At 40.2% G+C, this 25,080-nt stretch overlaps 4 protein-coding genes across 4 annotated transcripts in view; 3 read left to right on the forward strand and 1 right to left on the reverse strand.

Moving 5' to 3' along the window:
* The first annotated feature begins 1,457 nt into the window (after positions 1-1,457).
* Positions 1,458-3,091, forward strand: LOC119900328 (tubulin alpha-1A chain-like). Its single transcript, XM_038715180.1, has 3 exons — positions 1,458-1,653; positions 1,751-1,899; positions 1,980-3,091. Exons 1-3 carry the CDS (start codon positions 1,473-1,475, stop codon positions 2,955-2,957), a joined length of 1,308 nt encoding a protein of 435 aa, XP_038571108.1. The 5' UTR covers positions 1,458-1,472; the 3' UTR covers positions 2,958-3,091.
* A 1,601-nt stretch (positions 3,092-4,692) lies between these two features.
* On the forward strand, positions 4,693-8,867 carry LOC119900336 (tubulin alpha-1A chain-like). The gene is made up of 4 exons (XM_038715191.1): positions 4,693-4,710; positions 6,439-6,661; positions 6,790-6,938; positions 7,019-8,867. Exons 1-4 carry the CDS (start codon positions 4,708-4,710, stop codon positions 7,997-7,999), a joined length of 1,356 nt encoding a protein of 451 aa, XP_038571119.1. The 5' UTR covers positions 4,693-4,707; the 3' UTR covers positions 8,000-8,867.
* A 2,258-nt stretch (positions 8,868-11,125) lies between these two features.
* LOC119900344 (tubulin alpha chain-like) lies at positions 11,126-15,139 on the forward strand. The gene is made up of 4 exons (XM_038715203.1): positions 11,126-11,269; positions 13,253-13,475; positions 13,650-13,798; positions 13,972-15,139. Exons 1-4 carry the CDS (start codon positions 11,267-11,269, stop codon positions 14,944-14,946), a joined length of 1,350 nt encoding a protein of 449 aa, XP_038571131.1. The 5' UTR covers positions 11,126-11,266; the 3' UTR covers positions 14,947-15,139.
* Positions 15,140-16,555: 1,416 nt separating this feature from the next.
* The window catches only part of LOC119900352 (receptor-type tyrosine-protein phosphatase-like N), a 51,181-nt gene continuing 42,656 nt past the window's right edge, over positions 16,556-25,080 (reverse strand). Inside the window, exons 21-25 of the mRNA XM_038715215.1 lie at positions 21,654-21,707; positions 19,402-19,466; positions 18,626-18,699; positions 17,161-17,252; positions 16,556-16,946 (exon numbers count right to left, since the gene is read on the reverse strand). Of these exons, the coding sequence (XP_038571143.1) occupies positions 17,181-17,252; positions 18,626-18,699; positions 19,402-19,466; positions 21,654-21,707 (265 nt within the window). The 3' untranslated portion in view covers positions 16,556-16,946; positions 17,161-17,180. The remainder of the gene's footprint in view (positions 16,947-17,160; positions 17,253-18,625; positions 18,700-19,401; positions 19,467-21,653; positions 21,708-25,080) is intronic.

The following is a 25,080-nucleotide window of genomic DNA, read 5'->3' on the forward strand; positions in this document are numbered from 1 at the left end:
TAAAAAGCTGCACTAACAACCATTTAGGAAACAAGCTGCTTTAGAAAAACCTAACTGGGTTTAATATAAACCTGTTTTAACATTCACCTTCGTATGACATAACCTAGTTATTCTGAACTTGGTTGTGTATTTAGTATCAGTGACCAAACCAGTCCCATGCTGACAAACGGTCTATCGGCCTGGCCTCAGGCCATGTTGCTCTGTAAATCTACATTACTGCTGACATTCTGTGCTTCATGCCAGCAACAGCAGTGTGACCTTCGATGTTTCTGTAACCACAGCACACCCAATCATGCGGAAAACACAACAGAGCAGGCCAGTCCGGCCTCATGGAGGGAGGATGGGAGGTGTTGGGCTGGAGATCTGATCAGAAAGAATGTGGCGCACATTAAACAATGCTCAGCAAAAAATTTTAATATTTATGATTTTTAGTTGATAAGCTAAACATTTCAAACACATTGATACTTTTTTCTTTAAAATGCACTGTAAGTTTTGATAGTATGGCAGAAGAACACAAAAGTCAATCCCTTGTTTCAAACAATAATCCACAACATTATTTGGACATCCATAACATTTATGGAAACATTGACAATTCTCCACGAGCTCCTCACTCATCATTTATTCAGTAACTTGCATAATTATTCTACATCTGTTTAGGGCTTTGCATTTGTGTATTACTTATTTTGGTTCTTTTGAGTGCTGCTTAGTTAAAATTAATTCATTATAGAGACTCAGGTAACTCCCCTAAACCTCACACATCCAAATGGCTGGAAAAGATTACTCATCTATTCACAGGCTAAGAGACGGATTTATTAAATATTTACTTAAGTCTGGACACAAATATTTTAGGATTTCACTAAATTTCCTTGACTGACTCGTAGATCTCCATAGAGAGCCTTGAGTTCATTACTCTCAGGGGACTCCACAAATACTAAAACAATGCGCCGTTTGCTTCATTGCCTGTGACTGAAAAGAGTTCTGCATGCCTGGCATGTGTGGGGGTCAGGGTTATACATTATCTTGGTGCAGAATGAAGAGTTATTGATGTGTGGCGAAGCATGTTTGCAAAATGTGTTCCACAGCTGAATAATTGGCTTTTCACCTCTTCTAAACCTGGTTAATAAACAACATCACTTGTTACCATAGAGTTGGGAGGAATTATAAGTACCGGAGAAATTCTAACAGACACACCGCCAACAGATTTCCCCTGCAGATCCTCAATGTCAGCAGCAGGAATTTAGAATCATGGTAAGCTTCTGCAGTTTCAAGAATTTTCCTTTCTTGTCAAGCAAAAAAAACCTCACAAAGTACAAATATAAACCACAAAGTGTAATTTCAAAAATGTGTTAGTGCAGCTCATTCTGCAAATCAGATTTAATCCGAAATGGTATTTCAAGACCTTTCTAACTACATTTTTTGTGCTCTTCCAGCGTGAATGCCTCTCTATTCATGTTGGTCAGGCTGGTGTCCAAATGGGCAATGCATGCTGGGAGCTCTACTGCCTGGAGCATGGAATCCAGCCGGACGGTCAGATGCCCAGTGACAAGACCATCGGAGGGGGAGACGACTCCTTCAACACCTTCTTCAGTGAGACTGGAGCTGGCAAACATGTTCCCAGGGCTGTCTTTGTGGACTTGGAGCCAACAGTCATAGGTAAGATCTGATGTTTATTTTCTGATGCGGATTTGTAGCGGAGGTTGAAAAGGATTTGGGAAGTACTGGTTGTATCCTTGGGGCTTTCCGATTACAGATGAGGTCCGTACAGGAACTTACCGCCAGCTCTTCCATCCTGAGCAGCTGATCACTGGAAAGGAAGATGCAGCCAACAACTATGCTCGGGGCCACTACACCATCGGCAAAGAGATCATCGACCTGGTTCTTGACAGGATTCGTAAACTGGTGAGTTTGCCTGCAATTACTTCAGTGTTTGAGCTCAGGTATGATCAGCGACAGAGTAAAGGTTAATTGTTTCCCTGCAGGCTGACCAGTGCACAGGGCTCCAAGGATTCCTCATCTTCCACTCCTTCGGAGGAGGAACCGGCTCTGGCTTCACCTCTCTGCTGATGGAGCGTCTCTCTGTCGACTACGGCAAAAAGTCAAAACTGGAGTTTGCTGTTTACCCCGCCCCCCAGGTGTCCACGGCCGTGGTGGAGCCCTACAACTCCATCCTGACCACCCACACCACCCTGGAGCACTCTGACTGCGCCTTCATGGTGGACAACGAGGCCATCTATGACATCTGCCGCAGGAACCTGGACATCGAGCGTCCCACTTACACCAACCTCAACAGGCTGATTGGACAGATCGTCTCCTCCATCACAGCCTCCTTGCGCTTCGACGGCGCCTTGAATGTGGACCTGACGGAGTTCCAGACCAATCTGGTGCCCTACCCACGTATCCACTTCCCACTGGCAACCTACGCCCCAGTTATCTCAGCAGAGAAGGCCTATCACGAGCAGTTATCAGTGGCTGAAATCACCAACGCCTGCTATGAGCCAGCCAATCAGATGGTGAAATGCGACCCTCGCCACGGCAAGTACATGGCCTGCTGTCTCCTGTACCGTGGCGATGTGGTGCCCAAGGAGGTGAATTCTGCGATCGCCACCATTAAAACCAAGCGCACCATCCAGTTTGTAGACTGGTGTCCCACTGGCTTCAAGGTGGGCATCAACTACCAGCCTCCCACTGTGGTTCCTGGAGGAGACCTGGCCAAGGTGCAGAGGGCCGTGTGCATGCTGAGCAACACCACCGCCATCGCAGAGGCCTGGGCTCGACTCGACCACAAGTTTGACCTCATGTACGCCAAGAGGGCCTTCGTCCACTGGTACGTGGGAGAGGGGATGGAAGAGGGAGAGTTCTCAGAGGCCAGAGAGGACATGGCTGCACTGGAGAAGGATTATGAAGAGGTGGGAACCGACAGCGTTGGGGATGAAGGAGAGGAAGGGGAGGAGTACTAAGAGCTTAACACAAGGTGTTAAATGTATTCAAACTATAGGACACAATTTTAGTTGTCACAAAACTGCAACAATGTACCAGTACGTATTGGTTTTTACACAATATTACATGGAGAATAAAGCAAAACTGCTAATGATTGTCTGTTTTATTTGGGCAAATATTGGTTAGAAAAGGCCACAAACTCTGTCTTGTAACAATGAGAGGCCTGGCAGGAATGTTGGAATCAAGACCTCCCCATTGTGTGCCGACGCTCTCTTTCTCTGACTAGCTCTATGTGTACTCCAGCATGCCGCTGAGTGAAATGCACACAGATCAGCTGACATCAGGGCACAAACAAGGCATGAGAAAATGGTAACTAGGGAAAAGTGGGAGTGTGTTGTGGAAATCCTTATTTGGCAGATGCAAGCAGTTTGTCTTTATGTCTCCGGGGTTACCTTCAGACGCAAAGGTGAAACATTTAACAGCCATTTGAACTCAAACAATAGAGTATGTTGATATAAATACAGTAGTTTCTATCACTTACAAGGATTTCCTCAAGACTTGTTCTGTTGTCAGGAAGGAAAGGGCTCCTGAACAGCATCAAGACTATCATACAACACTATTCAATTCAATGGGGCTTTGTTGGCATGGGAAACAGACGTTTAAATAGCAAGTGTCAAATAAAAACATGTATATATACATACAGATAAGTAAAGTTCTAAAAAAAAACATAATATCAAATGTAGCTTGGCAGTTAAAAAATAAGTATTTTCATTGAAACCGTGCTTCTGAAATCTAAAGAACTTTGATCAACCCATACCCATTCACTAGTTGGTGAAAGTCTGTCAAAAACAATACTAGTCTAAATCTCTTGTGGTAAATTCCTTTGGATAAATCATAATCCTTTGTTAATCTCTAGCTTTAGTTATTGCATGCATTCAGCCAACTCAATGTGACTTCCAGGCTCCTTTTCTCTTTCCGTGGGGTAATAAAAGTGGAACTACTTATCTCATACATCGATGCACTGTAACCTGCTGGCAAATAGAACATTGATCTTAAATACCACCTGCCTTTGAGAGAAGTGTGCTCTAATGTTATCCTGTGGCCTCCGGCTACCTTTGCATTGCAAATGAATCTCGACCAAAGCGGTGATGCAACGGTGATCTGTAACAAAAGCCTATTCAGGTCACCCTGGGGAGGTGTCTGCTTTCTTTCCTCTGTAAGATAAGAAAATGGAGGCTCCAAATGTGCCGTGTTAACAGGACCAAGTTTCATTTAAATGGTGCTCCACTAGAATTGTATTTTTTTCATGCACACAACCTGTTTTTGTCTGAAAGGTCATGATTTTGATTCAACAGCAGGCAAACAACCGCCTGTTTAAGCATCCTTGAGCAAGTCTGAACCCCTACCTGTTCACTGTAGAGTAACAACTAACGTGCCTTAAAACTAAAATGTGAAATTGGAGGAGAGAAAAAAACTGTTATTGAGCCACTCAGGTCATTGTTGTTGGTTACTCATTTGTGTAACAACAGCTGTTGTTCCTCAGATCTGAGCACGGGGGCATACCAGTTGGTTTTCTTTTTTGTGCTCCTCCTCCTCATCTTTCATCAAAGGAGATGGTGTTTGCTTCGCCAGCTCCTCCAGTTACCACAACATGCCATGCTGTTGCCTAGTGATGCTACGCTATAAAGCAGCTCCCTGCACTCGTACGTGACACAACATCCCCAGCCACTCCTTTCAGGTGAACAAGGGGCCGCTTCAAACAACGAAATCATGGTGAGAAGAACCTCTTTATTTTATGGTTAAGTTCCACACATGAGCGATTCTACTCTTTCTGTTTGGTGTAAAAAGCAAGTTGAAGACCTGTTAGACTCTCGCTGCAAAGTGATTGTATCATGTCATTCTGTAGTACAGTTGGATCCTTTTATTGAATAGTTGGTTTTGGAGGGGATATTTTAAAGTTTCTCCAACGTACCTAAAGAGAGACATGCATGCCTTTTTTAAAATGTTCCTAACCAATTTTGGACAAACTCTATGTTGAATGGCGGGATCAGTCCAGCTTGGCTCAGTTACTAGGTGTCAATGGGATTGAGTAAGAGCTCCTCTCCTAGTAAAATACAGCTTAGCACTTCGCCTGTCGCAGTTATTACGAGTGCCTCATCGCGATTATTTGAACTGACCGCGTTGATTTATCATAATCATTCAATTCCACAACCAAGGGAAGTTTTGAAGTTGAAAACTATTTAATACTATTTACATTTTATAATATAGTCATACTTGCTTCTATTCTTAATATATAATGTTTAATACAGGTGTACTATGAATGATTACAATTATATTGTATTTGTTTGTTACCTGAAATGCAAAATAAAGAAATACATGCTTGTCCCTTCAGGGCTGACCGCAGTCACTTTCGGGGCCCTGGGTAGCTGCAAGTGCAGAGTGGAGCTGCACAGTTTTGTGCTTGGATGGAAACATAGCTTTGTGTTTCCCCGTTGCATATTAACTTTTGAAAATAAATTAACAAGGATTTAGCCCAAATTGCAAACTCAAACACAAGAGCACCACTGTGTGGCTTAAAAGGAACATAAATAAAACTATTAAATTGTTAATCATTTGAATGATAATTAATCCTCAACTAAAAGTTAATTATTGTGATAGTCCTACTTAGCACTAGGTTTAACACATGATCTTGATCTGATGTTGCTGATTGGGATGCGCTGTTCAAACCTTTTCTCCCAATACCAATATCTCTTATCTATAAGTTGTATACCTCACTAGATGGAACTCATTCTTATGTTAGGTAACATAAAAATTGGAAATAAAAATTTAAAAATGGAGTTGGTGGGCTGCCATGACTAAATGAATGTAACTAAAAGCAGAACCATGTATTTGTGGTCTAGACAAACAAGCTAATGCTAAGTACTTCTCTCTACCAATCCCACATGTAGAAACAATGGTACAGCTGATTTAAAATAAGTCTGAATTTAATTTAATTCTTCTAACTATAATTTATTATGTTGTTTTTCATGCACTAATGTGTGTTTGTGGGCATTTATTTATGTATTGTTGTAGGTAAGATTTGGACCCTGAGTCTGTAATAAAGTTTTTGATTTGATTTATTTAATAATTACATTGTTTTTCATATGGATTAGTTTTTCCTAGCCAATATCCAATCCGCTGGTAGCTGATTATTGGTTTATTTACTTTAGGCACCATTGAAGAACTAGCAAGCAACTGCTGGATTTTGCAAGTATCCAACCAAAAAAATCCCACCACCTCCCTTCAGGTCTCCCTCCAAAGTCACTTCCCCAAAACATATATTCATGAGTGTACGCAGGTTGGCCAGCCAATGATTGGCTGTGCTTATTGCAGTTGTGCGACAACCATGCACTGTTTTTTTTGTGTGTGAGAAAATGCTTCTGAAATAAACGGTCTACTCCAGCTTTAAGAGTGCAAGTAGCTGCAATAAGTTCTTGACATCTGAACCTCTTGTTCTTCCAGCGTGAATGTATATCTGTCCATGTTGGCCAAGCAGGAGCTCAGATAGGCAATGCCTGCTGGGAGCTCTACTGCCTGGAACATGGCATTCAGCCGGACGGTCAGATGCCCAGTGACAAGACCATTGGAGGAGGAGACGACTCCTTCAACACCTTCTTCAGTGAGACTGGAGCTGGCAAACATGTTCCCAGGGCTGTCTTTGTGGACTTGGAGCCAACAGTCATAGGTAAGATCACAAGTTCCATATGATTGTTTTCTTTGCTCCAGTTACATTTAGGATACAGAAATATTGGAATGGTTCTTTCAACAAGGAATTTGGTTTGCGGACATTTGATTGTACTGTCAATTTTACAGATGAGGTCCGTACAGGAACTTACCGCCAGCTCTTCCATCCTGAGCAGCTGATCACTGGAAAGGAAGATGCAGCCAACAACTATGCTCGGGGCCACTACACCATCGGCAAAGAGATCATCGACCTGGTTCTTGACAGGACTCGTAAACTGGTGAGTTTGCCTGCAATTACTTCAGTGTTTGAGCTCAGGTATGATCAGCGACAGAGTAAAGGTTAATTGTTTCCCTGCAGGCTGACCAGTGCACAGGGCTCCAAGGATTCCTCATCTTCCACTCCTTCGGAGGAGGAACCGGCTCTGGCTTCACCTCTCTGCTGATGGAGCGTCTCTCTGTTGACTATGGCAAAAAGTCCAAACTGGAGTTTGCCATCTATCCAGCCCCCCAGGTGTCCACGGCTGTGGTGGAGCCCTACAATGCCATCCTGACCACCCACACCACCCTGGAGCACTCTGACTGCGCCTTCATGGTGGACAACGAGGCCATCTATGACATCTGCCGCAGGAACCTGGACATCGAGCGTCCCACTTACACCAACCTCAACAGGCTGATTGGACAGATCGTCTCCTCCATCACAGCCTCCTTGCGCTTCGACGGCGCCTTGAACGTGGACCTGACGGAGTTCCAGACCAACCTGGTGCCCTACCCACGTATCCACTTCCCACTGGCAACGTACGCCCCAGTTATCTCAGCTGAGAAGGCCTATCACGAGCAGTTATCAGTGGCAGAGATCACCAACGCCTGCTTCGAGCCAGCCAATCAGATGGTGAAATGCGACCCTCGCCACGGCAAGTACATGGCCTGCTGTCTCCTGTACCGTGGTGATGTGGTGCCCAAAGATGTCAACTCCGCCATCGCCACCATCAAAACCAAGCGCACCATCCAGTTTGTGGACTGGTGTCCCACTGGCTTCAAGGTGGGCATCAACTACCAGCCTCCCACTGTGGTTCCTGGAGGAGACCTGGCCAAGGTGCAGAGGGCCGTGTGCATGCTGAGCAACACCACCGCCATCGCAGAGGCCTGGGCTCGACTCGACCACAAGTTTGACCTCATGTACGCCAAGAGGGCCTTCGTCCACTGGTACGTGGGAGAGGGGATGGAAGAGGGAGAGTTCTCAGAGGCCAGAGAGGACATGGCTGCACTGGAGAAGGATTATGAAGAGGTGGGAACCGACAGCGTTGGGGATGAAGGAGAGGAAGAGGGGGAGGAATATTAAGTTTGAAATAAACAAACAAAACCACCATTGACTGGGTTCTTATTAGGTGTCACGATGCTTCAAACAAACTAGATTGCAGAATGTGTCTAAAGAGCACAAATGAGTCTCTCCTGGAAGGCATTCACGTTGTTGCTCTATACGTATATATGTTAAAAGTGATGTCAGTTGCTGTGTGAAGGGGAAATTTTCCAGAATTGACGAACGGCAGGTTTCAGAGGCTCTTAGACGATTCCACAAGCACTTTGTTTGAAGCATACTGAGGCCTTTTGTTGCCACACATGTTAATTATGTAATGGAATCCAGCCAATGAAAAGGTACACCTCAATAACAAGGTTATTTTTATTTGTGTGAAAATCAACTGGTCTGGTTGGCAGGAACTGTGACATATAGCTACTGTGAAAATGCAAATTCATGCCTAGAGGTGCTAAAATTCCTCCTAATCTTTGCCTCCTTTCAATGCTATGCTGCATAACAACAGAACTCTGCTTTACCATTGTATAGCCACTGTTTGGCTGCACTGTGTAACAAGACAAGTGTCTGATCAATTGAACGGTATAGAGAACCCCACTGTTTACAAATGCCTTGCCATTGAAGCAGGGAATTAGAAACTATAGAGTTTTGTTGCAGAATATTTATTGTTCAGATAAAATCATTGAGACTTCTACTCTATGCTAAACAGACGGTTATGTGTTCTCAAATTTTATAGGAATATTCTATGTTTGACAGATTTTTATTAACACAAGTCAAGCTGTAAATTATCTGCAAAATTCACGTCAATATCGAAGGAGAGTATGAGGAATCCGGTGTCAAGATATCATCTTTCCAATGTGTCCCTGTGTTGAACCAATAAACTTAAGACATGTTTCCATTGGTGTACTTTTTTTGTCAGTGTAACACAACACAGCCCTCAATCACAGTGCATAGCTCATCAATAGCTCACTTCACTACCTTGATAAGCACTGATCATTCAAGTCTAATTCCTCATCACAGCCATGCGCAAGGCCTTATATAACAAAATTACCTCAGGATTAGACCTGGATTCTTTGGTGGTGTTAGGAATAGGTTTCAGAGTCCAGTCTTCATGAATAAATAAGAGGTAATAATGTGTTGTAGCACTTGTAGCTTTTCATTATTTTAACTCAGTCATATGGTCTTGATGACCCAATTATTGGCAAACATTTCAGTTATATGTCTTTAATGAGGTTGACTAGTCATGAATTATAAATTAAATGGAATGAATGTGTTATTGTTGTATGAGAGAGAGCCTTCATATAGTGGAGCCACTGTATTAGAGTTAAGCTGCCTTCAGGTGCTTCTCCTACAGTCTCTCTCCTAAGTTGTGGGATCACAAATAAGACTGTTAGTGAATTCAAGTGCAACAAATAGAGCCTGTAGTGATAGTTTTAGCTGGGTATTCTAGCAATTAAACAGCACGTCCTGCTGACGTCTCAGTTGTGTTATTTGGATTAGAAAACAAGATACTATTTAGTTAGTCAAATTTGCTGTGTAACTTTTCATGCTTTGCAGCAATACAAATAACAAACGCACTGTTAATTGAAATAACACTATTAAAAATAGTGAATAAAAAAAGCATCACTTAAAGGGATAGTTCAAAACAAACAACTCCTGCATTCTGCAAGCTAAAATTAAATTTTTTTTTAAAAGGAGTCTGGTGGCTTCGTTGAAAGCGCTATAACAGCTTTGGTTTCCTGTCATAAAGGGCTGTTTTATGGCAAGGTAAAGCGATGAATATATTCAAAATATAGCGTACACTTAAACTTATACTGATTTTTTTAAGGTGAGCTTTTTTTTTTTTTTAGGTGGCTAAAACACCTTTTGCTGCTGCCCCGTCCAGAGCAGTACATTGCTTCGCTTATATGTCAGGACACCTGTCTGCTTCTCCTAAGTGGGGGTGTGCCAACCGCCATCTACTGTAGGTAAGAACCTCATGCAAGCACAGATGTATAAAGAGAACTGAACATGGCGCTGGAGGCGGGGCTCCATTCATTCCTATAAAAGCTGCTCAGTGACTTCCACCTATAACATTACCTGGATCTTACGCATCGTGTGGCCCCACAAATGCAAGCACACTATTTTTTCCTTTAACCCCACCTCCTTCGGTCATGGTGGCGGCCCATAGAGAAAGCCGCACCAGATGCTTCCACCAGCCGAGCCGGCTAACTTTGGTTTAGCCTTCCTACACATATGATATTTGTCAATTATAAAGATCATTTTGCAAGTTCAGTTAGTCGCGGTTTATTGTAGTAGCATTTAGTTTTGTGTGAAACTGCTCAGTGAACTGCATCTCTCGTCTAGCACAACATACTTTGCCAACACCAACATGGTAACGTTAGCTCACCTGATGTGTTTTATCCAGTGACTCCTGGTCCTTTTATCAGCCGCGAAGCGAAAGAACAAGCAAGACAGGTTGCTCGTGTAATTCCATCCCGTGTGACTTACAAAATGATCTTTTAAATTGACATAATTTCTGTAATTCAGAGCACAATTCAAACGGAATAAAAAAAAAACAAGTTGTCCTTCGACATCCATAGTTTTTGTTTTTTTAAATAATGTCCATTGGGGCAGAGGGGGAAGGGAGGGACTATTTTTTATTCACACAAATATGGCCATGTTTATTCATTCTATATCACAAATCTTTGCACCCATTCATTGATACTCATACTCACATTTACAAATACAACCATACACTAAATACAACTGTGCCTGCACTTCAAAAAGGGCTCTCCATATTGCATTTTATATGTATTTATTTATGTATACGGTATATGCTCATAACTCACCTTTCCTCCCAAAAACCTGTCCTTTCTCCTCTTCTCTCTGCATGTTAATGGAGTCACGCAGCTTTGTCTGTATGTTTGCAACACGTGGTCTCCTTACATTGATTTCGGATGCGTCTAGAATTCGTTTCACATCATAAATACAGAAGTCTTAAACGTGTGAATTATGATTATATAAGAGGCACAAATTATTAGGGCTATAGCATCTGCCCTGCCTCCAATAGAAGATAAACGATTCAAATTTCCATCGGGTGACGCAGCTAAACTCTACGAAGTGGAATATTCCGGGCCGAACCTGAACGCAGCAGCGCCTAACGTTCGCTCCCGCCGAGTAGAAACTCAAATCGTCACTCTGGCCCCGCCTCCTCGAGAAAGTATAAATAACACCCGCTCTCCGCCGTCTCCCCTCAGTACTGCCTTCAGCAACCGATTCTTCAACGTCGGCAAGAAGGAGAAAAACAGTCAGAAAATGGTGAGTATTGATCCGTAAATGCGTTTAAAAACTCGTACTCGGGTTTTAAAAAAAGTGAGTAAGAATCAGGTTGTCGCTGGTGTTAAAAGAGCGCAATGTTTATAGTTAAATATTCAGTTTTGATTCAAATGTTCATATAACGTTAAGGCTCCGACGTTATGTTATATGTGGCTGTGTTCACGATCCCCTGTGTGTTTCTTAACGTTAATATCGTGTAACGGGGACAAACTACGTTTACGTTACTGGCGCAGTTTCAAATAAAAAATGAGCGCTAAAATTACAATTAAACGCGTCGGTTTTATCTTACGCCAATCTTACAAATAACGTCGTACTCGTTGAATAAATAACGTCTTACTGATGTTAAAATAAGTCGTTTCAGGAACGTTAGTCGGTAGAAAACCGTGTGCGCATGTGGCCGATTGTGCACAGACGCCATCAGATAACGCCCTGTCCGTGAACGCCACACAAAGGTAGGGCTTTGCTGCAGAAGCGGCGGCAGCAGCAGCAGTGTGGGGGCAGGGAGGGACGGGAGCCTCTTCCTGTCTGTGTTTTTCCCCCTCTCTCCTCCCTGTTGGGTGTCTTTTACTGATCTGCTGCTGCTCCTCTGGTCGGGAGGGGCAGGAGAGTTGACCCACCACAGGTCTGCAGTAAGCCGCTGTATGTGACTCAGCACACACAATTCATCAGGCCTAAAGATATCATGGCCCGAGGCGAGGGATTTTAGAAAGACTCCCGCCGAGTGTGCAGTGTTTGAAAGTGCATGAATGACACTGGATTTTAATAAAGATTATAATGAAAATTAGTTTAAAAGCTGCAACTAACTGTTATTGTTCAATTTCTAGACCACTGGAGTAGTTATGTGGTCCACAAGATGAATGGTGCACAATGGCAATTTTCCAAAGCCAAAGATGACGTACCTCCAATTTCTTGCTTTGTTCACAATCCAAATTGAGTTTACTGTCAAAGACACCAGAAAATATTCACGTTTAAGAAGCTAGATTCTTTTTTTTTTTAAATGACTAAAATCGACTATGAAAATAGTTGCAGATTAATTTAGTAGTTGACTCATAGATTGATCTAAACATTTATGATGGCGTCCCTAAAAATTTAAGGCTGTGACAATTTGTGTTGGAGTTTTGAATAAAAAAAGAAATCTAAATCATGATTCTACATTATTTTGTTCTCTCACACAGCTGTTAATTTACTGTTACAATTTTCTTTCATTACAAAATGTTTTTTTAAATTGACTGACTGAAATGAGGTCCAAGGGGGCAGAAGGGAGTGACTGTCAAATTTTTTTTTTTAAGTATTCACTCAAATATGGCAATGTTAATGATTCTTCACCAGATCTGTGCAGCTGTACATTAATGCACATTTGCAGATACAACCATACACTTGCATATAAACATGCTTAAGCTTTAAAAAAGACCAAAAACAACAATATACAAATAAAAGACTTGAGTCGTCATCTGTTCACTAAGTTCAGTATTGTACTGCTGCTTTCAGCCTGTTTTCTTGATTGATCAGTCGATTAATTGATCAATGTAAAATTAAACTGCAACTGATTTTATGTAATTTATCAATGGCTGCACTTCGGACATTTAACACACAAAAAATATTTGTTTTATGAGGGATGTTGATTAGGAAAACTTTCAACCCTATTAAGCTGCAAACCGATTAAACCGGGAGAACTACAGTGAACGCATGAAGCAAGAATAACTGCATGATTATTAATACATGTAAAATTAATACTAAATATCATCACGATTGTGCTGTGGCGTTTCTTTTTATAATAAAACCAGGCCATCTCGTGTAGAGGCTCTGGGTCAGTGTCTGCACTGCAGAGGACGAGCTGATTGATACAGAGCAGGAACTTTCAAAATGCGAAGTGTATCTTTATATGAGAGGTGAACATTTACTCTAACAAATATTTACAAATACTATATTGCCTCTAAATGAGATTTCTTTCTCTTTTCTCTACAGCGTGAGTGTATTTCAATGCATGTCGGCCAGGCCGGCGTCCAGATGGGCAATGCCTGCTGGGAGCTTTACTGCCTGGAGCATGGAATCCAGCCGGACGGTCAGATGCCCAGCGGCAAGACCATGGGAGGGGGAGACGACTCCTTCAACACCTTCTTCAGTGAGACTGGAGCCGGCAAACACGTTCCCAGGGCCATCTTTGTGGACTTGGAGCCAACGGTCATAGGTAAAAATTAAATAAGAGTCCGCTGCTGCCTTTCATTGTGGGGGAGTCATTTCTTTAATGCACACACAATATTACAGATCTTGTATTTGGTGCTAACTTTGAGTTTGAGAAAGCTCCTGTGGACACCTGTTGATTAGCGCATCACTGTAAGTCCGTTTTCTCGTTCTACCTCAGATGAAGTACGAACTGGAACCTACCGCCAGCTTTTCCACCCCGAGCAGCTGATCACCGGTAAGGAGGACGCAGCCAACAACTACGCCCGCGGTCACTACACAGTCGGCAAAGAGATCATCGACCTCGTTCTCGACAGGACACGCAAGCTGGTGAGCTCAAGATCCTCAGGATGTGTGATGTGTGGCGTTTGTTAATGGGGAAACCGTACAGACCTTCCACACCATTGTTCAGCCAATCAGCATCTGGTGGCAGTTCTCGAGGGAGGTGTGCGTTTTTTGTTTACGTTCAAATATATCAACAATCCTTCTGCTTAACTTTTCAGGCTGACCAGTGCACAGGGCTCCAAGGATTCCTCATCTTCCACTCCTTCGGAGGAGGAACCGGCTCTGGCTTCACCTCTCTGCTGATGGAGCGTCTCTCTGTCGACTACGGCAAAAAGTCCAAACTGGAGTTTGCTGTTTACCCCGCCCCCCAGGTGTCCACGGCCGTGGTGGAGCCCTACAACTCCATCCTGACCACCCACACCACCCTGGAGCACTCTGACTGCGCCTTCATGGTGGACAACGAGGCCATCTATGACATCTGCCGCAGGAACCTGGACATCGAGCGTCCCTCCTACACCAACCTCAACAGGCTGATTGGACAGATCGTCTCCTCCATCACAGCCTCCCTGCGCTTCGACGGCGCCTTGAACGTGGACCTGACGGAGTTCCAGACCAACCTGGTGCCCTACCCACGTATCCACTTCCCACTGGCAACCTACGCCCCAGTTATCTCAGCAGAGAAGGCCTATCACGAGCAGTTATCAGTGGCTGATATCACCAACGCCTGCTTCGAGCCAGCCAATCAGATGGTGAAATGCGACCCTCGCCACGGCAAGTACATGGCCTGCTGTCTCCTGTACCGTGGCGATGTGGTGCCCAAAGATGTCAACTCCGCCATCGCCACCATCAAAACGAAACGCAGCATCCAGTTTGTGGACTGGTGTCCCACTGGCTTCAAGGTGGGCATCAACTACCAGCCTCCCACTGTGGTTCCCGGAGGAGACCTGGCCAAGGTGCAGAGGGCCGTGTGCATGCTGAGCAACACCACCGCCATCGCAGAGGCCTGGGCTCGACTCGACCACAAGTTTGACCTCATGTACGCCAAGAGGGCCTTCGTCCACTGGTACGTGGGAGAGGGGATGGAAGAGGGAGAGTTCTCAGAGGCCAGAGAGGACATGGCTGCACTGGAGAAGGATTACGAAGAGGTGGGAACCGACAGCGTTGGCGAGGAGGATGAAGGCGAGGAGTACTAGGTCACAGAGCGATCTGTAGCTCGCTCCCATCGCAGTCCATCTGTCCCAGGAAGTGAAGCCGAACACCAAAAAGTGTTTCGTTGCCAAGAAATATTGGACTCATTCCTTTTTAATTCTGCACATTCCAGTGAGCTACGTGAGTTTCATGCCCCAGCGTTAATAATGCAAACTAATAAAAGACATTAAGTCACTACTTGTCCCGTGTTTACTTCTGACAGCAGCAGGTTCATCTCAGCGGCACCACGAGGAGGTTGGTCAACACCTAAACTAGTAAACATATTAAAGAGGTTGGAGCCAGTGAGTTTTTGATGCTTTGGCTCTCGAAACGTTTGCTGAAAAACAAATGAAGCCTTTTGTGTCCTGTGAGTATTTGGTATGAGCATTAGCTGCAACTTCAATTAACAAGGGCGTGACTTTGTGTTGGAAAGTGGAGATGAGACGATCCACATTTGGTCCATATTTAAATTGCATGTTTTCTTACTGCGCAGTTAATCCTCTTTCAAGCTATTTTCATTTGTAAGAAAGGGGGGGGGGGCAAAAAGGGTGTTTCTTTAAAACAAATGCTTCCAAAAAGTGATGGGACTGAACATCCATTTCATGAAGTGGTTAATATAAAACCTGGGACTGGAGTGACCGCGTGTGTCGTCCGGACCAGGCTAAACCCTGGAGCAGCAGCAGCAGGTAAACTGGTGCGATGAGATTTGTGGGCCAGTATTTGTACATATCCTAGTATGACCCAAGCTGTATTTATATAGACGTACGAGTCGAGCCGCGACTAAATCAGCGTGGCCTACACGGCTGGTTAGCCTAGCCTGTTGCTATGTCGTAACACTTACCGTAAAGTAGCATCCACTGCTGAAACGTCTGAAGCTTTATGATGCGCTCAGTTAATGTGTGTTCGCAGAAAACAGAAAATACAAAGACATATTGGAACAGGGTAGAATAATAAAAATACAAAATAAAACAAACTCATTGTATGAGGAAAATATAAATTACTATATAGACTTTAGAATTTGACTAATGATAATTATTGATTGGCTGAGTCAGTTGAGGAAAAAAGACCATGTCTCCTAATATGGGTGTTCATACTTTGAAAAAAATATATCAATAAAGCAACTTCTATCCAGACTTGTTGAGAATAAGTAGTAAAATAACTAATGGGTTAAACTTCTAGTTTACAGAAAGAACATTTAACATAAATTTGTTGTGAAATGTGAACATTTCATATGGATTTTTACTTTTCACATACTGTTAAAAAGCCCCGACACGAACTTCATATTTCACCAACACAGCTGATTAATTCATTTTATCTTAAATTCAAATACAACACTTAACAGGATACTTTGACAGACGTAGTACAAACGTTTTATTGAATGTGTCGGAACAACAATCAACAAGGACTGCAGTAGTTCTTAAAACACCGAACATATTTTAAAAGTCTTTTAATAGACATTTAGAAGATTATTAACATAAAAGATTAACTTTGACTTCTGCAGCCTCATTTTAACTTTTGATTTGAGTGCATTTATTTAGTTAAGTTACTTGTTATGCATATGTTTGTGTGTACAGCTGTTTATTGTAAGTACATTAAGTCATAGAAGACACACAGCTGATTGCAGCACTTAAACACGAAAAGATTTATTTAAGGACTCACATATACAAAATAGCTTTTCTTTTTTTCATAGAATAGCAATTTCTCTTCTTTCTTTCTTTTTTTTTTTAATTTTCTGATTTGCATGAGGTAACAACACTATATCCAGTGATGATGGCACACAAAGAGAAGGACGGTACGGTGTGTTTTTATTTTCTGCAGGTGTTAGTCAGGTGTTAGAGAGGAAGGGAAGCTACAGATGTGCAATCAATCAGAATTCACCCCTAACCGCATTGCAAAACATCCTGTACTTAACCAGGGATCTTTTAACACTTTTTTCCCATCAATAATTTTACCTTGACAAGAGAGACAAAAAAACAAACATGATGACCCAACAGTAGCACAATTTCAACAAACAACCAACCCGCTTTCATTTTTAACACTTCTTTTTTTGCATCTCTAACCCCTGAACAAATATTTAAAAATCCGTCCTAACCTTAAAGTCGCCTGATTCTAAACCTTATTTCCAAATTGTTTTTAAATCTTTATGTTTCAGAGGGCAGATGGAGAAGCACTTCTTCATGATAATCATAGAGAGAAAAGGCAAGTTATGACAGGGCGAGGGTGCGGGGTCATACTGGTTTCACTGGGGCAGAGCTTTGAGGATGGCGTTGACCTCCTCAGCGACGGCTGTCAGGGCGAACTCAAACTGGTCCTGGGAACAAGAAGCCATACATGTTAGGACAGAAAATTACCTTTCACAGCTAACGTGAGGCAGGTGTGTCTGAACTAAATGATATAATATAAGAAAGGACAAGCTGAATAAAATTGTTGGGTTCAGTAATTATATTGTGCATCTCTACTCTTCAGTTCTCCAACATTATTAAAAATCTCTGTTTACTTAATTTTCCATCCCATAACCCCCAGTTTGTACCTCTCCGTAACATCGGGAGGGGACACGGCCCCCTCCCTCAGCTCCGGGTACTGGCCGTAGGCGGGATTTGAACCTTAGACACTGCACCACTGGCGCCTTACGGTCACTGTCAAACCAGCCACGCCACCAAGTCCCCTTCACATTTAAACCTTTTCTCCGGGCGCTTTTATCTTCTCACTTTTAGGGTTGTGGCCTTCAAAAGTCACTGAGCCTCGAACCCAGATCCCCCATTCTGAGCTGTATGCCCAGAGAGATGAACTCTGTTTCTTGGTGCTTTTCACTTTTTCCTTTAAACGTCAGCTTTAAAAACACTCATCTTCAAATGGGGATTGAACCCAGAGCCTCAGACATGCCAAACATGCTTCCAACACACTGAGCTATTGGTTGAGACAAACAAACTTTGTGTCCTGGTGCTTTTAAATCTTCCATTCAGACATCAGCTTTCAAAATACTAATCTTCAGCTGAGGATTGAACCCAGAGCCTCAAGACCTCCAAAGCATCCTCCGTGGATTTTTTTCACTCCTTGCTGTAGACAGCGAGCTTCAATCGAATCTAAAGCCTCAGAGCATCCGTTTTATTTTGTTCAGATTTTGTCTTCTTATTTCTTCCACCTTGTCGAAACCTCAAGAGCTCATGAGTCTGAAGTTTGTGTCCTCCTGAACTACTTGATCTAAGACACACAAGAGCTTTTCTGTTTTTCCTTTGGACATCTGTCTTTAAAATTCACAAATTTAACAACCTCCTTAAATGCCTGGGACAATGAACTCATCGTTTTATAAGCCTTTTAGGCTTTCTTCTGGACGTTGGCCTCAAAATTCTTCAGAACTTCTGACCAGTCTTTTAACTACTCGATCGTAGACTCACCACCACCTCTTCTTTCTCAGAGCCTTCTACTTTTTCCTTCAGACATACAACTTCGAAATTGTCAGTCAACAGAACTCCAACACCCCGAGCTGTTCGATCCGAGGGATTCATCGCGTGACCGTATATGTTCAGGTCCTCTTCTCTAACCTTTATTCCATTGGTTCCCACCTCAAGAACAAAACTTGAGCTTCCACTTCTAATTTCCACTGAGACAGAAGCTACTTTGGGCACATTCTTCAGTAACCTTTATCTACTCATGAAGTTCAACAGCACACACAGTTGGACAGACCTTGGTGCGAACCATCCCAGGCCTCTGGTCTCGGACATGCTCTAGCGTAGCAGCGATGTCGATCTCTTTCACACCTGCAGCAGAAAAGGTAACACACATTCATTGCACCAGTAACACGCACACTTATGCATCCTCAGAAAGCGTGCAATACTTTAACCTTTGGCCCCGTAGAGAGACCAGAGTTCACATCCTGTCCCTGTCAATTCAGATTGTAGCAAATATATATAATTATAATAACATTTTATTAAGTTTATGTGTAAAAAAATATATTTTTAAGTGTCAGATCAGAAATGGACTGGGCCAAAATCGATCCATTGGCTGAGATCCAAAATACATATATATATGTTTCAAAATATTGGATGCCTTTAACCATTTTTTTATTTTTTATTAAAACTCTGCCACTGGAAAAATATAGGGATTTAAGGTCAATATATTGTTTTTATGAATATGATGTTAACCCATAACAATTTTACAGTTGATGGATTTGACATTCAAAAATAAGACCATACGTTTGGACAAAGGGACCAAGATATTATGAGTTTCACACATTAATAAAGAGATAAGATAAATAACAAAGCGACTCAATCTCTGATTTACAAATTGAACATTGAGGAGACATCAGGTCTAAACTTGTGATCAAATCTTAATCTGAACGTCCTTCACTTTGTTGGGATCAAAAAACTGATTGAATAATGGTGGGAAAAAGGCAGTGTGACACTGACTGTCAAGAGAGGTGAAAACCCTTCTGATATGAGCATTACTACAGTAAAGCTCACCTTTAGCCATGCGATTGAGAACCATGTCGATCAGGATGTAAGTCCCAGTCCGGCCTGTACCGTCACTAAAGAAACAACACAAACCAAACTTTAATAAATAAAACTAATTGATTAAAAATTCTACTTGAGATATTAAAAACAAACTTACAAAGTGCTTTAAAATGCAAATATCACATAGGAAATGTTAGACAACATCTGAATATAGAAACAAAATTTCTATATATTATTTATTTCTAATCTTATTAAAGGACAGGACCAGAGTTGATGGTGTAATGTTGCATATGTCTGCCACCTGGAGGATTTAAGTGGTACTACAATGGAGTGCAGGTCTAAATTACAGTTGTTTTCTTTTGCCAACATGCGTCGGTCAAAGCTGAAACAGAATGATGATAAATGTCGTGCATTTCAGCACTAACCACATTGAGACATATTGAACATCTTAGCAGAATATTTACGTCTATGTGCGTAGTGTTTTGAAAAAAGTGTTGTTTAGAGCTGCGATCTGACTGTAAAGCAGAAAATGTGCTTTACAGTTTAGCAGAATTGGTTCAGATGGTTGGTGCATGCAGGTTGTGGTCGTTGTGACAACTGAGAAAAACTGCATTGCAGCACTGAAATTTCAGAAATTAGTTTTTCAACTTTTTATCTTAATTATTTATAGTAAATGACTATATGCAATGATATAGAAAAAAATTAAATAGTAATTTATATTAAACAAAAATTCTGCATTTCTGATTTATTCTTGTTACATAATACTTGCGTACAGTCAATAAAGTCAAAATCTGTTATTCTTAGTCTATAATGAATTTATGAGATTTATGTGAAAAATCATTCAAGCTTTAAAGATAAAAGTTTATCATTTATGTATAATGCTCCCTGGTGTTAGTGTTTTGGTTGAACAAGTTTGTTTGGAGACGTGTATGAAGTGTGTTGGTGGTTTGAGTGAGTTTCGGAGTTTTTTTCAATTCACACACTGTCAAAACTCTTCACGCAGTCAGCGAAACAGAAGTATATGTGGACCAAAGTATGAATCATTTTTCATTGCTTTTACACAAAATGCATTCAATGACTACTTTCTCCAAAATCCATGAACTCTTTTCTCATTACTACTTCACCACCTGCAAAACTCTATATATCTGCAGCACATTTCAAAACAGAATTATTGCAAATATGCTGCATTTTTGCAGCAACCAGACTGAAATATATCGAAAACCTTTTACATTTACGTACATTTTATGTTTACAGGTTTTACTGTAAAACTGCAAGCTGAGTGTAAAGCAGGAAATGTGCTTGTATTTTAGCAGAATTGCTTCAAGTGGTTGATGCTTCTATTACAAGTTGTGGTCACTGTGTCTCACGTACCAGTGTTACTGTGTAAACAACTGAGAAAAACTGCATTGCAGCGCTGAAATTTCAGGACCTTTTTATCTCCAAGTAAATTGCTGAATGCAGTTTTTCTCAGTTGCTTTGGTACATTTCTACAATCGTTCACAGTTTCTTATTGACATCATAACAGATATCTTCATCAATTTACCATAGTACACAAAAAAAGTAATGCACATGTAGAAAAAATTATTTGCACATTATTACATGTTCAACCATTTTGCATGTAGCGACTTATGCAATGAACTTATGACTAGATGTTTTGGGGGCAACAGAGAACCAGTAAACTGTAATACATTGTAATCAACATGACATACAGTAAGCAACTGATAATGTAGGAAACAGCAGACAATTGTACATAATCATTTGCATAAATGTGTCAAAGCGTTTGCCAATTTCACAAATTGATTGAAATTACTTTTACATATGATGTGCACACGTGACTAGATGATTCAATTCTGATCTGAGAAATGATTAATCTGATCTGATTTATATGAAAGATCTGTCACATTTCGAAGATAAAGTTAATCAAATTTAGATAATGCTTCCTGTTGTTAGTGTTTTGTAGGTCAGTGTGTTATGATTGACAATGGATGCTTTCTGAGTGAGACTTGTTGCCAGTGTTTGGTTGAACAAGTTCATTTTGAGACTTGTATGAAGTGTTTCGGTGGTTTGAGTGACTTTTGCAGGTGAGATTAATTGTCTGGCCAAGATGCATGTTGGTAATTTAGACTGTATGAAGAGTTTTGTGAAAAGAAGTGGCTTCAATTTTGACCATTGCATGTTAGAAAAAAACGGAAAACTTCTTTCGTAGTTATTATTTTTATATTTTATCTTACTGATTAAAATTCAAGATGTTCACGGTTTACCTGCAGTGCACGATGATGGGGCAGGATCGTCCTCGGTAGCACTTATTCACCTTCCTGACGAGGGAAAACACAAGAAGCAAAAACATAACAAGTTTTATTGTTTTTTAAATATATGAAAATATAATAACTGTGTCAATTAACTGTTCATATATTTAGTTACATATACGTTTCTGTTCACACAACCTTCATCGGGTATATTAACAAACATTTTAGTATTTCCAAAGATGCTAGTTCAATGATCCAATCAGAGAGAGGATCACAAAAACTATAATTAATCTTTACGTTAAAATATATCTAATAACATAATGCAGCCAAAAGCTTAGATTAATGTGAATCTTAGTATTTTATTATGAACAGAAAGAGCCACATAACTCCCAACAGTCAAAGAATTATGAACAAATAAAGAATAATTCTGAAATAAATAATAGATGAATGTAATATAATTTACATTTTTGCATCTATAGCTGAGATTCTTGTTTATGTATCTAATGGATGTAGACTGAGACTAATGAGTAAAAATCTGAACAGGCAAGCAGACTGGGATTTCTTTGCAGCCACTGAGCAGCAAAAAAACATTCATGCAGTAAATAATAATCTAATTTCTGTCTAAAAAATGTTTCAGGATGTTTTTTTTTTTTACAGTCGCTATGGTACATTTCTCAGATCAGATAACCTCCACATCATCTCGTCGCTTGTGCACATCATAAAAACAATTTCTCATTATTTTGAACAAATTCCATATGCTTAGACACATTTATACAAATGATTATGTACAACTGGCTGAACATGTTGACCTTCTTGTTTGTAGACAATCTACCTTTTGAGTGATTGACTAAGGATTTTGAGCAAGTGACAAGCTTCTGCAGGACTGCGAGGTGCTGTTTTCGGGGAACGCACTCACTGTTTTTCAAATGTTAAGGCTGATTTGAGAAATGTACCAAAGCCACTGAGAAAAGCTAAATTAAATCAACTTGTTTTTCAAAATAAAGCACACTGTACTGAAGTCTTGGGTGAAAAAACTATGGGAAACATTTTAGTTTCAGCCAGACAAGCATTATGCATGACAGATAGACAGAACGATAGATAGATAGATAGATAGATAGATAGATAGATAGATAGATAGATAGATAGATAGATAGATAGATAGATAGATAGACAGATAGACAGATAGACAGATAGATAGACAGATAGACAGATAGATAGACAGATAGACAGATAGACAGATAGATAGATAGATAGATAGATAGATAGATAGACAGATAGACAGACAGATAGATAGACAGATAGATAGACAGATAGACAGATAGATAGATAGATAGATAGATAGACAGAACGATAGATAGATAGATAGATAGATAGATAGATAGATAGATAGATAGATAGATAGATAGACAGATAGACAGATAGATAGATAGACAGATAGATAGACAGATAGTTAACAGATAGACAGATAGATAGATAGATAGATAGATAGACAGAAGACAGAACGATAGATAGATAGATAGATAGACAGATAGATAGACAGATAGATAGACAGATAGATAGATAGATAGATAGATAGATAGATAGATAGACAGATAGATAGATAGATAGATAGATAGACAGATAGATAGACAGATAGATAGATAGATAGATAGATAGATAGATAGATAGATAGACAGATAGATAGATAGACAGATAGATAGATAGATAGATAGATAGATAGATAGATAGATAGATAGATAGATAGATAGATAGACAGATAGATAGATAGATAGATAGACAGACAGATAGATAGATAGATAGATAGATAGATAGATAGACAGACAGATAGATAGATAGATAGATAGATAGACAGATAGACAGAAAGATAGATAGATAGACAGATAGATAGATAGATAGATAGATAGACAGACAGATAGATAGACAGACAGACAGATAGATAGATAGATAGATAGACAGATAGACAGATAGACAGATAGATAGATAGATAGATAGACAGATAGACAGAAAGATAGACAGAAAGATAGATAGATAGACAGATAGATAGATAGATAGATAGATAGACAGATAGATAGATAGATAGATAGATAGATAGATAGACAGACAGATAGACAGAAAGATAGATAGATAGACAGATAGACAGATAGATAGATAGATAGATAGATAGATAGATAGACAGATAGATAGATAGATAGATAGATAGATAGACAGATAGACAGATAGATAGACAGATAGACAGATAGATAGATAGATAGATAGACAGATAGATAGATAGATAGACAGATAGATAGATAGATAGACAGATAGATAGACAGATAGACAGATAGATAGATAGATAGATAGACAGATAGATAGATAGATAGATAGATAGATAGATAGATAGACAGATAGACAGATAGATAGACAGATAGATAGATAGATAGATAGACAGATAGATAGATAGATAGATAGACAGATAGATAGACAGATAGATAGACAGATAGACAGATAGATAGATAGATAGATAGACAGATAGATAGATAGATAGATAGATAGATAGATAGACAGATAGATAGATAGATAGACAGATAGATAGACAGATAGACAGATAGATAGATAGATAGATAGACAGATAGATAGATAGATAGATAGATAGATAGATAGACAGATAGACAGATAGATAGACAGATAGATAGATAGATAGATAGATAGATAGATAGATAGATAGATAGACAGATAGATAGATAGATAGATAGATAGATAGATAGACAGATAGATAGATAGATAGATAGACAGATAGATAGATAGATAGATAGACAGATAGATAGATAGATAGACAGATAGATAGATAGATAGATAGATAGATAGATAGATAGACAGATAGATAGACAGATAGATAGATAGATAGATAGATAGATAGATAGATAGATAGATAGATAGATAGATAGACAGATAGATATAGATAGATAGATAGATAGATAGATAGATAGATAGATAGATAGATAGATAGACAGATAGACAGATAGACAGATAGATAGATAGACAGATAGATAGATAGATAGATAGATAGATAGATAGATAGATAGATAGATAGATAGATAGACAGATAGATAGACAGATAGACAGAAAGATAGATAGATAGATAGACAGATAGATAGACAGATAGATAGATAGATAGATAGATAGACAGATAGATAGATAGATAGATAGATAGATAGATAGACAGATAGACAGATAGATAGACAGATAGATAGATAGATAGATAGATAGATAGATAGATAGATAGATAGACAGATAGATAGATAGATAGATAGATAGACAGATAGATAGACAGATAGATAGATAGATAGATAGACAGATAGATAGATAGATAGATAGACAGATAGATAGATAGACAGATAGATAGATAGATAGATAGATAGATAGATAGATAGATAGACAGATAGACAGATAGACAGATAGATAG

This window comes from Micropterus salmoides, unplaced genomic scaffold (assembly GCF_014851395.1).
Source record: "Micropterus salmoides isolate LMB-PRFRI ecotype aquatic unplaced genomic scaffold, ASM1485139v1 Ms_hic_scaffold_1, whole genome shotgun sequence".
Lineage (NCBI taxonomy): Eukaryota > Metazoa > Chordata > Actinopteri > Centrarchiformes > Centrarchidae > Micropterus > Micropterus salmoides.